This window comes from Bubalus kerabau, chromosome 4 (assembly GCF_029407905.1).
Source record: "Bubalus kerabau isolate K-KA32 ecotype Philippines breed swamp buffalo chromosome 4, PCC_UOA_SB_1v2, whole genome shotgun sequence".
Classification (NCBI taxonomy): domain Eukaryota; kingdom Metazoa; phylum Chordata; class Mammalia; order Artiodactyla; family Bovidae; genus Bubalus; species Bubalus kerabau.
Genome location: NC_073627.1, coordinates 104,572,461 through 104,586,339, shown reverse-complemented (window position 1 = coordinate 104,586,339; position 13,879 = coordinate 104,572,461). Strand labels below are relative to the sequence as shown.

At 40.3% G+C, this 13,879-nt stretch overlaps 1 protein-coding gene across 2 annotated transcripts in view; it reads left to right on the top strand.

The window, feature by feature from the left end:
* Positions 1-13,879, top strand: part of PDCD1LG2 (programmed cell death 1 ligand 2) — a 64,878-nt gene that overhangs the window by 41,298 nt on the left and 9,701 nt on the right. The window contains exons 5-6 of one of the 2 annotated variants that reach the window (XM_055580237.1): positions 4,987-5,124; positions 8,360-8,409. In XM_055580237.1, the coding sequence (XP_055436212.1) occupies positions 4,987-5,124; positions 8,360-8,409 (188 nt within the window). Of the gene's footprint in view, positions 1-3,152; positions 3,337-4,986; positions 5,125-8,359; positions 8,410-13,879 lie in introns of those variants that run through there. The other variant, XM_055580238.1, reaches the window with a different exon arrangement.

Here is a 13,879-nt window from a genome sequence, read left to right as displayed (position 1 = left end):
GAACTTTGAAATGACTCAGTGCCCATCTCATCATTAATTTCCTAGCTTTTTTTTTTCTAGAAAATAAAATCCTCCCTGATATAGTTTTCAGAGGCAGCCAGCTCCATTGTCATTCCAAACCCCCATTTCCCCATCTCCCCACACTTCACTACACAATTCCAACACTAAAGTTAGACCAGCTTCTTTCTAAGTTATTATGATGAAGTGAGAAGGCAAAGAGAGGATTCATGCTAAGGATATGGACAGAAATGAAGACATTATAAGTGTACCATTTTGAGGACCAACTTTAAGTGAAAATAATGAATTAGGCAAGTTGACCTTTCAACATTCTCTACATCTCCTTTTATCACAACTAAGACCACCAGACTTGTCACCTTATAGAAACTGAGCTATAACTAATTTGTACCAGAGCTCCACAGACTCAAATATTAATAATCCCAGGGGAATTAGTTTTTTCCAAGAATTGTTTAGTCAGCTTTCCTTTGTTATGCAGAATTTTCTGTCTGGTTGAATGTTGGCCAATATTGGATGAAATGTGGTTTTCTAGAGTGACACTCACATAAGGATCTTCACTGGGAAACAAGGGCCTGGATAAGAAGAATTTGGAAATAACTACAACCTACCCTTGTCATCATTGATTATATCAGTATCTTTCTCTTCATAGTAGAGAGGTGGACGGGCAGACTGACCATTTGTCTAGAAGCCTGAAGGCAGTGAGAAGTTAAGAATGAAGTAAGCTGGCCCTTCTCTCCATGGGAGAGACCTAATAGTAGAGTCAACAATTGTGGAGGTACCTGTGGGGTCTGCATCAGAGCTTGGGAGCTCCTAGGATATCGCTCATGAATGTAGCCAGCAGGGAGATGGAGGAATCTTTGTGCAGTTAGATTCTCTCAGCTGAGAGTCCCTCTCAGCTCTATACTCATCCTGCCCCCAGTCACGGATCCTCTGCTCCAAGTAGTACCCTTTCCTCACCCTGTACTCTCTGAACCTACTTGCACCTCTTTGGTCACCATGACTTCTTTCCTCAGGCAGTTTCTTCCACACAAAATATCATTCTTCATTGTCTTCACCAGCTCTCAGGGTAGTTCAGGTAACTCCAGAGTACAAGGCATCTTTCCCTCATCTCACCTCCTAAGACCTATTTCTTTGTTTGCCTGCAACTGTGCTTGTCTTTTCTCTTTCATTGCTCTTTTATTTTCAATGCATTTTAATTGTTCACATGAGTCTTCTTTATATCCAAACTAAAGCAAAACCTGAGTGCTCTGCCCATGGTGAGTGCTCTGCCCATGATAAGTGCTCAGTAAATGTGAGATTAATGGCTTGGAGACTTACTCTTGGACTGCCCCAGTCCCATCATCCCAGCTGCCAGTCTGTATGGTACAAATGATTGCCTAGTTTGTGATACAAATACCGGTAACAAAATGACCAAAATCACACATCCTCCCACGGGTTCCTTGCTTCTATTTCTCAAAGACATTTTTAAGTTGTCTTGTGACTGTGCCCTTTCTCATTAATTGGCTTCTCACTGCTGACTTCTGTGACCCACACATACTTCTTCAAAAGTCAAAGAATAAAACACATACAGCAGTGAGAGTCTGGGTGGGAGGTGCTCCAGTAGCTCCAGAATAGATGACTGAACACCCTAATTTTCAATCAGAAATTAAGGAGCAATGACACCATTTTCCTTTTGAAACAGGGTTCCTTCCACTCAGTCAGTGATGCGTTTTCATTAGGAAATATAATGAGATGGGAGCACAGGAAATAACTATAACAAGACCCTTGTAGGGCTGGCAGAGAAGCTCTCCCAGGAGACTTGGAGATGACTCTCTGGCAGTGCTCAGGAGCATGGGCTCTGAGGTCAGATGGACTAGAATTTCAAATCCTCTCTCTGCTACCTCCTAGCTTTGAGAACATGAACATATGACTGAGCCACCCTAGAACTCAGCCTCTCATCTGTAGAATAGGGATAAATAATGGTAGATACCTAATAGAGTTATCATGAGGATTAAATGAAATATGTAAAGTCCTTAGCAGTCAGAAAGGATAGATACAGGAAAAAAAAAAAAACATGGTTTGTCCAGAAAGAAGCCTGGTTTCCTTATAAGTGCATGAGACTGTAGATAAGAACAGATCCAATATTTTTCCCATCACATCAGGACATCTCATTGTTAAGTAGCATGCAATTGTTATAAAACAGTCTAGAATAATATGCATTAGGATTTGGGCTAAGAGACCTCGAAATATAGTAGCTTAAAGCAGGAGTATACTTCTTTCTGATATCACATTCATAGATAGAAGGTGGGTCAGAGCAGGTAAGTTGCTATATTCTATATAGTCATTCAGTAATCTAGGTTCTTTCCATCTTATTGCTCTGGCACTCTCCAGGATGTTACCCTGTTGAACTGTCAAAGCTAGGTCACTGCCACATTCATGTTTCAGCCCACAGAAAGAAAAAAATATATATACCCAGTGTTTGAAGGCCAAGACACAAAAAAACCCATTCTCTAGTCCTGAACTTAGTTCACATGGCTGGCCATACCTAACTGCAGGGAAGGCTTAGACATGTAGTCTCAGCGAAACCATGTGTCCAGCTAACACCTAGCTAATACTAGAGAAGAAACAGAGAATGGATTTAGCAGTCTGTCACAAGATTTAACTAATGATAAGAAAGATTGGGCAAGGTAGACTAGATGGACAGATAGTCAATTCAGTCCAGCAAATCCTTATTGACACCTTTCATGTAGCTGGTGCTTGCCTCTAGGGGATTCAGAGATAACTTTGCAAAAGTCTTTGTAATTTCATGTACTTACATTCTAAGCAGACTGATGTCTTATTGCATGTTCAGTGTTAGAAAATCTTTAAGAATAAGTAGAATTTGTGTTTGGAAGGAACTATGAGGGAACCTTACAGAACAAGGGTTTGCATAAAAGCACTGAGGTAAGGACATCTCCTGCTATGGGGACAGTAAGAACTCCTTGACTTATGGTGCTATGTGCAGCAAATACTTAATAAGCACTTCCTGTGTGTGTGTGCTCAGTCGCTCAATTGTGTCCAACTCTTTGCAACCCCATGGACTATAACCCACCAGGCTCCTCCATCCACAGAGTTTTCCAGGCAAGAATACTGAAATGGGTTGCCATTTCCTATTCCAGGGGATATTCCCAATCCAGGGATTGAACCTGCATCTCTTACATCTCCTGCATTGGCAAGCAGATTCTTTACTACTGCACCACCTGGGAAGCCCTAGTAAGCACTTCCAAGAAAATATTAGTTACTATGGGTTATGTGTGATAAGGGCTGTTAACTAGATATATTGTGGTGATAATTCACAGTGTATACAAATATTAAATCGTTATGTTATATGCCTGAAACTAGTATGTTATATGACAATTATACCTCAATTAAAATTTTTAAATATGGATTATCCAACGTTTAGATGAAGCAAACTTCTTAATGCTTTTTATCTTTATGTTCACTACAGTCTTGAACTTAGAGACAAGTTCCTGTGGGAGACTTATACTTAGAGACAATACCTGTGGGGCCTGAGCTTTGGATCAGACAGATCTGGGTTTGCAGTCCTGGTTTGGCCACTTGCTTAGCACTGATGTGTGCATGTGCGCTCAGTTACTAAGTCTTGTCCGTCCCTTTGTGACCCCATGGACTTCAACCCACCAGGCTCCTCTGTCCAAGGGATTTCCCAAGCAAGAATACTGGAATGGGTTGCCGTTTCCTTCTCCAGGGGATCTTCCCAATCCAGGAATCAAACCAGCGTCTCCTACTTGGCAAATGGATTCTTTACCACTGAGCCACCAGCCCATTAGCAGTGATGACCTTAGATCTTGGAGCCTTACTTCCTCAACTCTAAGATGAGAGCCTAGTCCCTTCTTCTTAGCTAAAACTGTCTGTGGTTCTCAGATAGCACTATGATGGGAGAAGGGGAAGACAGGGCAGGACTGAGCCCTTCCTCAAGAGCAGTTTTGCCAGACTTTTCCAGGACCAGGCTATGACACTTATTCTTTTTTTGGCCATGCCCAGGCCCTCAGCAGTGAGAGTGCAGACACCCAACCACTGAACAGCCAGGGAATTCCCTGTTATGTTTATTCTTTATGAGTTACTCCATAAGGCAAAATTTAGCCTTTTGGAAAGGGCACAGTTTACTTGAGTATGCTTCCATCTCCCTGTAGTGAACCCCCCATCCAGGCCTGTCCTTGGTCAGTCTGGAGCCCTCATTCCAACCAGAGCACTCCTTTAAAAGGCTTTCCCCAGCCTCCAAACTTACTCTTCTCATCCACCTCTCTACTAAACTCATCTTTTCCTCAGTGCCAGACCTTGATTCCCTGAGAAAAGGAAAATGGCTAGCTGTAATGATTCACATTAAGATACGATATTCTGTTTTTTCAAAAGGATCCTCTTAATCCTGGAGGTTGAGTAACTGATCAGATATATTCTAAGCATCATGAATGCTTGACAGTGGAGGGGGAGACATATTTGGGCTGAGGGACTATCCTATTGTAAAAAGAGAGATGATGAAGGAGAAACAGCAAGGAAGGAAGGAAGAAAAAGAAAGAAAGGAAAGAGAAGGAAGGAAGCGAGGGAGGAAGAAAGAAGAGAAAGAAAGAGAACATAATACAGTAGGTATATAAGACTGGTGAAAAACATGGAATGTGGAATCGGGCAGCCTGGACTATATCTCAGCTATGTCACTTAATGTATAATTTTAGGAAGGTGTGCTAGGTCTCTGTGCCTCACTTTCTTCATCAGTAAAATGAGAGTTATAGTACAGCCTGCCTCAAAGAGTGGTCATGAAGAGTAAAGAAGCTGATACAGACGTCATTCATATAAATACAGCATTCAAAGAAAAATACCTGGCATGGAGTAAACGCTCAATGCAAGTTGGCCGTGTTGGTTATAACTCACTTGGCTGCACTGTTGGTTTGCCTCTGAGTTACCATACAATGGGATTCTGGTGCTTTTTCTTTCTGCCAGGTCCTATGGAAGACCCCAAGATCCCTCCATCTTCACTGCTTCATGTTTTCATTCTCTCCCTCATCGTTGCTCTCATGTTCATAGCCACAATGGTAGCCCTAAGAAAACGACTCTGCCAGAAGTTGTATTCTGGAGAAGGTAAGTGAGTTTTATTCACGGTAACGAAGTAGACTGGGTGTCTGCAGTGTGAGGCCCTGCTTGGCCCCACTGACCTGTAGCTTCACACTGTGTCCACTCAGGGCTCATGAGGTTCTTGGGGCTTGTCCTGATGATTATTTCCCAGGAGAAAATGCCTGTGGTCTTCAGTAAGATGCAATTTTTTTTGAATAAAAATATTGATAAAAGTAAAAATTAAAAAACTGAATATTTTTGAATGAGTGCTTCATTCCTGTAGCTGAAATGGTTTGCTTTGTTTTCTGAGCCAAGAAGTGTCATCAGCCTCATGAGATCAGTGTTATTTGGGCAATGCAGATGGTTGTGCAGTCAGAGTTCACTGGTGGGAGGATGGCAGGATCCTTCATGAGGACTCCTTTAGTACTCATTCCTCCTTTGCCCATTCTGGGTCTGAGCTGGGCTGAGCCGTCCTCTTCCCCACAGGAATCTGAATCTTCTGGTTGGGTAAGGAAAGGAAAGAAGTGTGAGGCCATCTGGCGTAGGGAAAGCACCTGACTGGTGATACCCTGAGATCTTTCAGCAGCTCCCTCCTCAGCCCATCACAGGCTCGCCAACCTATTCCCATTCCTCTGACAGTGAGACAGAGCATGCCTGTGGTGTTTGAATCCAGGCCAGAATACCTGCAAGCCCATCTGGTGCTTTCCTAAACAGGTCCTTTCCTACTCAGCACCCAGTGAGCCTCCTCCCAACGTCTATACACAGCCTATAGAAAAGGAAATAGCAGCTAGGAATAATTCACTAAGAATTTGAAGTGGTCACTACTTGAGGACTGGGGGGCTTTTCAGTGATTGTTATCTTACATTTACAATCTAACTTCTATATTCTCATCTGCCATGAAATATTGTCATTATCTATTTGTCCGTTGACCTATGTGTGCATTAGCTTGGGTAGTAACCACAAACCCTCTACTGTAGAATCCAAGATCCATGAACTGTTGTCAAAAGAAAGAGGGGGGTTGGGGAGGAAGGAAGAAGGGAATAAGGGAGGGAGGAAAGGAGAAAAAATGGGATAGAGAGAAAGAATGGAAGTAGAGGAATTTTAGGGTCTTGCCCAAAAAATCTTGGACTAAACAGAATCACTTCTGCAAATCTGTGACTTCAGAGTCATGACGGTCATGATGCACCTCATCAGAACCTTATCTTCTGTATTCTTTTTCTTTTTTTTGGCTGCACTGGGTTGTCGTTGCTGCATGGGCTCTCTCTAGTTGTGACAAGCAGGGGCTACTCTAGTTGCAGTGATGGGCTTCTCATTGTGGTGACATTTGCTATGGAGCACAGGCTCTAGAGCATGTGGGTTTCAACAGATGTGGCATGTGGGCTTAGTTGCTATGTAACATGTGGAATCTTTCTGGGCCAGGGATCAGAAACATGTCCCTTGCACTGGCAGGCAGATTCTTAACCACTGAACCACCAGGAAAGTCCTGCATTCCTCTAATACTTCCCTCATGTGTACCCACCCCCTCAGAAGCATTTTATAACCAAGTTTCCAGGCTTGGGGCCTGGGAACCCATTAGGCACCTCATAAATGAGCAGCAGATTTTTTATCCTTACTCTATGAGAAAATGAAGTAGAGCCACATTTCTTAAAGATAGAATGGAGAAAAGAAGTCTTCCCCTCATCCCTCATCCCTCATCCCAATTTCAAATGTAAGTAGCACCAAGTTGGGTGTGAGTCTCAGGCACCAACTAGAGTGGGAGAGATTTGTTACTAATAAGAGTTAAGTGAATACATTTTCAAGTGATTTATTTTTTAGTAAACTAAAGTGAAATCACCATTGCTACGTAACAGCCCTCCTCTGTAACTCTTGTGCTTTGGGATCCGCTCTCTTAGAAGGGAGTACACAAGTACACATGAATTCAAGGACTATGGTTTCTCTTTTTCATCAGTATATGTCTAGTGTCTAAAACATTACCTGGCATATACAACAAAATTGTTCAATAAAATTTTAGACTTTGAACCTCTGATATGCAGATATGTATGCTAACCTGCTCTATACAACATGGCCATATGTGGTTATTTAAATTAAACAAAAGTTCAAGTCCTGGGTCATATTTTAAGTGCTCACATATTGTAAGTGTTCAACAGTCACATGGGGCTAGTAGCTACTGTATGGGATAGAGAAGTATTTCTAATTTCTATTGGATTTAATAAACATAATATGATATTTCAATAGATATGATCATAAAAACCTAACATATTAGAAGAATTACTATAAACATTTCTAATGTTTGCACTTTATTTCTATACCTATCTCATTGTGGACTGTTAATAATCAACTCGCCCACCAGTACTAGCCTGTGCACCACATTTTGCCCTAAAAGACTGAGCCAGAGCTTTGCAGAGATTTAAACCAAAGGCCAAATGTATTGACTAATGTTTGCATGAGAATCACAGAGAATGACAACACTGACCTCAGGAGTTCGAGTCCTTCACTGAATCTCCAGCATTCAAGGGCAGTTCCTATAGCTTAGCCATTGACCCCTTTCAAAATCAAATGCTCTTGGAGGAGATTGCAATGCTGGATAGACGCCCTCTAAATCTGGGCCAAGGTCAAGATGGATACAAAGGAGTTATTAAGAAGCTGACATGCAGAACAAAAGCAGATTAGGGATGGACTGAGTTCAGGAACCCAAGCAACTGCAGCACATGGGTATTGAACCCTGTAAGAAAATCAGAATAAGAGGGAATGTGTGAAATCAGGGCTTGATAAAGAGATAAAGCCAGGGAAACAATGATGAGCAGCAACCAGTCTTGTGAACTTGTGTTTCTGCTCCCAAAGTTCCTTTGAACCAGTATCAGTCAATTACACCTTAGTGCAGATTTATTGATTAGACCTTCTGCTCTGTGTAGGGAAGACAGGATGGAAGTGGTGTTCAAGACTAAAGTAGAACAGGGAGAGAGAATTTCAGAGGTATTTCCTGGGCCAAATACCCAAATTAGCAGTCCCTCAGCCTCTGAGGACCTGGGGGCCTGGGCAGACAAGGGAATGGGAAGTAAGCCGAGGCCTTCTTTCTTCACAATTTTCTCCTAAGGGTATGGTTTTAGTTTTTATCCAGCCTGAGGTCTCAAACCACGGTGGAAATTTATGCTTCTCTATGTGGATTTATTTGGATTTACTTTTTGTTCTGCCATTATTTCACCTATAAACAGAACAGTTTCCTTGTTAATCTTAACCCACCCCTGGAATTTTTCTTTTTCAGATTCAACAAAAAGATCTGCCACCATGGTAAGGAGAGAAGTGGACAGAGCTGTGAGTAATCATGATTTTTCTTTTCTTTTTCACCTTCTTTTCTCTCCCAGATTAAATTAAGAAATAAAACCTCTGCTTTGTGGCACCAAGGGCAAATAGCCTGGGCAGAATCTTCCTGCTAAGTGGCATTTAGTTTCTCTTGCAATCCTGCATTGTTCCATACCTTTCTTGGAAAATAAAGATGGTGTCAGTTGAATAGCCACAGAACAACTATATAGCCTTTAGTCTGTTTATATTCCTAAGCACTCCTAGAAGATAATGCACGGGACATCTGGGCTCAAATTAGAAACATGGTTAAATTTAACAGCAAAAGGAAGATAGTCTACTGTGACACAATCAGCAGCTGGGATTTTTGCAGTAGACGTTAAGTCACTGTGGGTTGTGGGTTAAGGGTATTTCTGGAGATGTAGAAGTCTCTTCATGAGATTGAAAGGCTTGGAGCTGGAATTTGTGGAAGAGAGAGGATGTGATCTAGAGGTCAGGAGAAGCAGGGTTGCTGAAACCATTTAGCTCCATAGGATGAAAAGCATAGACACTGGGGAAGTGGTCTGTTGGAGATCCACAGCTCTAGGTCACATAGTAAAATGGGTATTTCTGGCTCTCTTGGGAAAGTTTCCTTTGCCTGAAATCTAGGGATCATATGGTGTCACACATGACTTTATGAGTTTACCAAAATAATGATAGGCAATTCGTAGACATTTCTAAATAACTATGTATTATCAGCTGCTCAGAATGTTAAGAACTGTTTATTTTTGAATTCTTTTGAATATATTCCCCAGATTTCAGGGACACTGATTATGAAAATAACCCTAGAAAACCTTCAAATACCAGGGTCTGCATTTGGCTTATCTATCACACATGGCAGTTCATAAACACAAAATATGACTTAAAAGAATGAAATGAAAAGAGGCTCCTGCACCCTCCCTGTCTCCACCACTTCCCTGAAAGAGATTCTTGAGAATATATCCTTTCGCTATAGACTCATTCCTGGACCCAGTGCCAGAGAAGAAATGCAGCCTAAGCCGGCTGTGCTTGACATCCCATTGCCTGAGCTTTTCTGAATCATGAAACAACTTTCAGATCAACACTGCAAGTTCTGATACAAACATTTGTTTCTTGGGAAACAAAAATCCTGTATTCCTATAAATTGATCACCTTGGCCTCCAGATGAGTTCCCATGAGAGAGGCCCAATATTTGCTGAATTTCATGAGGTCAAAATGTTTGAATAAGTGATTCCTTCAGCTGCTCAGCATAAGGAAGAAATAGTGCAAAACTTGAGCACAGAAGTAATAAACTCAGATGCCTATTGGGCCAGTGATGAAATGAGTAAAAACTGTCCCTAACCAAATAGGGAGTGGGGGAGGGGAGGGATTTTGACAAATTGGAGAGCATTTTCCCTGTCAGTTTAGCACTACCCTTACATTGCCAGAGAAGATGGAAATCCAGATTTTTATATAAAATATCTTAATTATTAAATGCTAGCTGAGAGTATTTCAAATAGCAAACAAACTAAACAAAACATGCCTGTAGGTTAATTGAGCCTATCAATCAGTTTTCAAGTCTTTTCCTAGAAACATAATATTGTAAGGGAAGAGTTTAGAATCTGAGTAATGAAGGCAGAAACACCTATTTGAGGAACTGATTACTCAATGGCTTGCTGCCAACCTAAATGTCTCTCCTGTGACCTGCCACATGGTCTGAATATTGCAGTTATAAAATGAGGGTATCACAGTCATTTTTAACCAGTAGAGCTCCTTTATAAACAGAGAAATCTCACACTCTATTTTAATGGTTGTCTGAAATTCAAAATAAAGTAACTATCTTGATCAAAAGTCAAATTAAAGAAATGGGATTCATTTTCTCCATCCCCTGCCCGACCCACTGCCCCTCCACAATTATTTACTCATACTCTCCACCTTTTAACCTGGAGGAAGGAAGAGTCAGGGAGGTGAAAGTGATGCTTCTCCTCTTCCTCCCTCACTCCTCCTTGACACTTACCTGAGAGTAGTAAGAGGTCAGGACCAGTTAGATATATATCATAGAAGATACAGATAGGAATGTGTCTGGTACTATTACCTATAACAGCGACAAATTAGAAATAATCAAATATGAATCAAAAAGAGAAAAGATGAATAAGAAGACTAGACAATAATTAAAATGAAAGCACGAAAACTAGATGTATTTTTGAGATGAATAAATCTGAACAATATAATTTTGAGAGGAAAGATAGATGCAGAAAGACATAGATAGCATATTACCAATGACAGAAAGTTCAGAAACACGCAAACAACCTTAAGTAGTGTATATGGGAAACAGTCATATGTACAAAGTACAAAAGAAGTACAAAAATAGCATGGAAATGGTAAATATCAAATTTAACCTCCTGAACTGAGTAGTGGGTATACAGATGTTCATTACATTATTCTCTTTATTTTATACCTGAAATATCTATTTAAAGAGGTCACAATTAAAATTCAAGACAATTTAGATTTAAATTTTTCTGTGATCTTAGCTACATAATCTTAGGTAAGATCTGCCTCTTCTCTGTGCTTCAGTTTTGTCATTTGTAAATTGAGAAAGTTAGATCAAATCCAGCAGGGCAAACAAGCCTCATGTCAGGTGCGGGGAATGCCTGGAGCAGAGATGAGGATAGTTTGGGAGACCGTTTCTAGATGCAAATTGTGGTGATAGAAGGATGAATAATGTCTGCCTTGGGTGCAGGGTGGAAAGAGTTGAGGGCCTTGGCCATTTAATGACAAATGTGGAGGGGATGTTTTTCATTTAAAAAAAAAACTGTTTATCTGTATTTCTGTTCATCTTTATCATGTACATACGTACATGACATTATTTTATGGTCTATTAGTACTTGTTTTGATTGCATTCAAAGTTATTTTCAGATTGATTGAAGTCTTTCTAATCATGTTTAGAGCTGCATAAAATATAGAACTTGGTTGATGATCATTAGCAAAGTATTAAAGGAAAAATTATTTTTATTTAGTATAATGTATTATGGTTTTGTCAAAGCAGATACAAATGTGTTAGATTTTCAGTAGATGCTTTTTTTTAAGTTCTTCCCTAAAAAGTTGCTCATCAGTTATTAACTCTTTATTGAGAACTGATTTAACATTTGGAATAATATCCCCTGGGAAGAAGAGGGAACAGGACATGGAAATACTTATTTGAGGGATAGAAAGAGAATAGATCTGGGGCCAAGTGTTTGGACAGCCAAGAAAACTTGGAGTGTGTTGCTGGGGATGAGGGGCACTTCATGCTTCTCCAGAAGAACAGAACCACAGAACCACTTGTTGTTTAGGCACTAAGTCACATCCAACTCTTCTGTGATCCCATGGACAGTAAGTAGCCTGCCAGGCTCCTCTGTCCATGGGATTTCCCAGGCAAGAATGCTGGAGTGAGTTGCCATTTCTTTCTCCAGGGAATCTGCCCAACCCAGAGATCAAACCCATGACACCTGCATTACAGGCAGATTCTTAGCCTGAAAATATGAAATCTGTAGGGCTGGCAGGTTGGGAACTCGGGTAGGATTTTTTATATTACAATCTTGAGGCAGAATTCCTCCTTCTCTGATTGCTGTTAAGGTCTTCAACTGATTGAATGAAGCCCACCCATATTATGGAAGGTAATCTACTTTATTTAAAGTCAGCTGATGGTAAATGTTAATTACATCTATTATATAAAATACCCTCAGAGCAACATCTAGACTAACATTTCACCAAATAGCTGGGCACAGCAGTCCAGCCAAATTAATATAAAATAAACCATCACAGGCATCAAGAAATGAGGGGGACATTCTTGCCTGGAGTAAGTCAGTTTGTCAGACTTCCTAGAGCCTTTGAAAATACAAGTATGTGGCCATCAATTTTCTGATCACTGGAGTTGTCCAAATGACCAGGGCTTTGTCTAATACCTGCTCATCCATGCAGCTGCCACTCCAGATTTGCATGTAGACTATTTAGGGGGTTTTGTTTATTTCAGCAAGATGTTTTTCCCTCAACTCCCTGCCTGTCAACCATTCGGTAACAAAAGGGCATCTGTGACTTCAGAATCTACCACTAGGTATATTTTGAAGTAATGAATATCTGAGTAGATCTAGAGGGGGTTAAAAAAAAAAAACCCAAACTTGTAGCCAAGAAATTACTTGATAAAATCAAACAAGTTTTTTGAAAAAATAATTTTTACTTCTCAGTAAAATGAACAAATTATAAGAGCTGGATTTGACTTAACTAATATCTTGTTTCATTGCCAACACCCAGTGAGAACTATAGATAGATATGTATACTATGTATAGATAGCTTTGGGAAGTCCCCTTGAGTGGAGCAGCACACACTGCAAGATCTGATTCCCCCTACACTGTTCTCATCATCAGGCCAGTCTTCTGTCTCTTAACAAGATCTGAGCTCTTTTGCATGGCTTTTCAGGCCATCCTTCTCCCTTTCCTGTCCCCAAGCCGTGCTCATTCCTACCTTTGTGCCTTTGTTCATGTTGTGTCTCCTGCCTGGAATGCCCTCTTCATTCTTTCTTGCTGACTCAAACTCAAACTTCTTGTAGGATCTGCTTTAGTATAGAATAATAAGTTAGTATTATTATTGTTTTAATGCCAGACCACTGTTCTAAACACTCTAGAGGTACATTTAATTTTCACAGTAGCCCTATATACTTCCTCCCACCATCTCCAGTCTCAGAGATGAGGAGACACTTGTGCAAGGTCATATGACTAGTGAATGCATGGGCCAGAAAATGGACCCAAGTATGCCAGTACAGAGCCCATGCCTATACACTAAACTGTACTCCCTTTCTTAGTCTGTAAGACTCTCTCTGCAGCTCAGCCCTCTTTGTTTTTCCCTCTGCATTGTACACACAGTCTGTAACACTCTTAAGTGCATGGTCACAGCAGTATTTCCTGGCTTCTTCTAAGTATACATATTTTATATCTACTTAGTCAATGAAATTAAGTGAGATATTACTGTTAATAAAACTATTGGGTATTTGGTTTTATCTGCTTTATTAGCTGTTTTTCTATGCTTCTTTTAGCTTATTCTATGATCAGTTTAAAAGAAAGTGACTGATTTTGACCAAATTAAGCTTGCTACTAAAAAAATCTTGTTTAATTTTAGTTGAGTTTGCCAATTCAAAAAAGAACAACTTATAATGATTTCTAGAACATTTGTCATACTTTAGTAGGCACCTATTAATGAGAATCAACCACAGTTAACACTCTCCTACCCACTGTTGTGTATTGATAAAAAAAAAAAGAGTAGGCAAACCATGGCCAGGGGGTCAAATCCCCACCTGTTTTTGTAAACAAAATTTTTATTAAAACTTAATCATGCTTTCCGTTTTCATATTGTCCCTCCCCCCTAATTTCCCATCCATTCCTCTGCTTCTTATGGTAGAGTTGAGTAATTGCAACAGAGACCATATAGCCCATAAAAATCTAAATTTTTTATAATC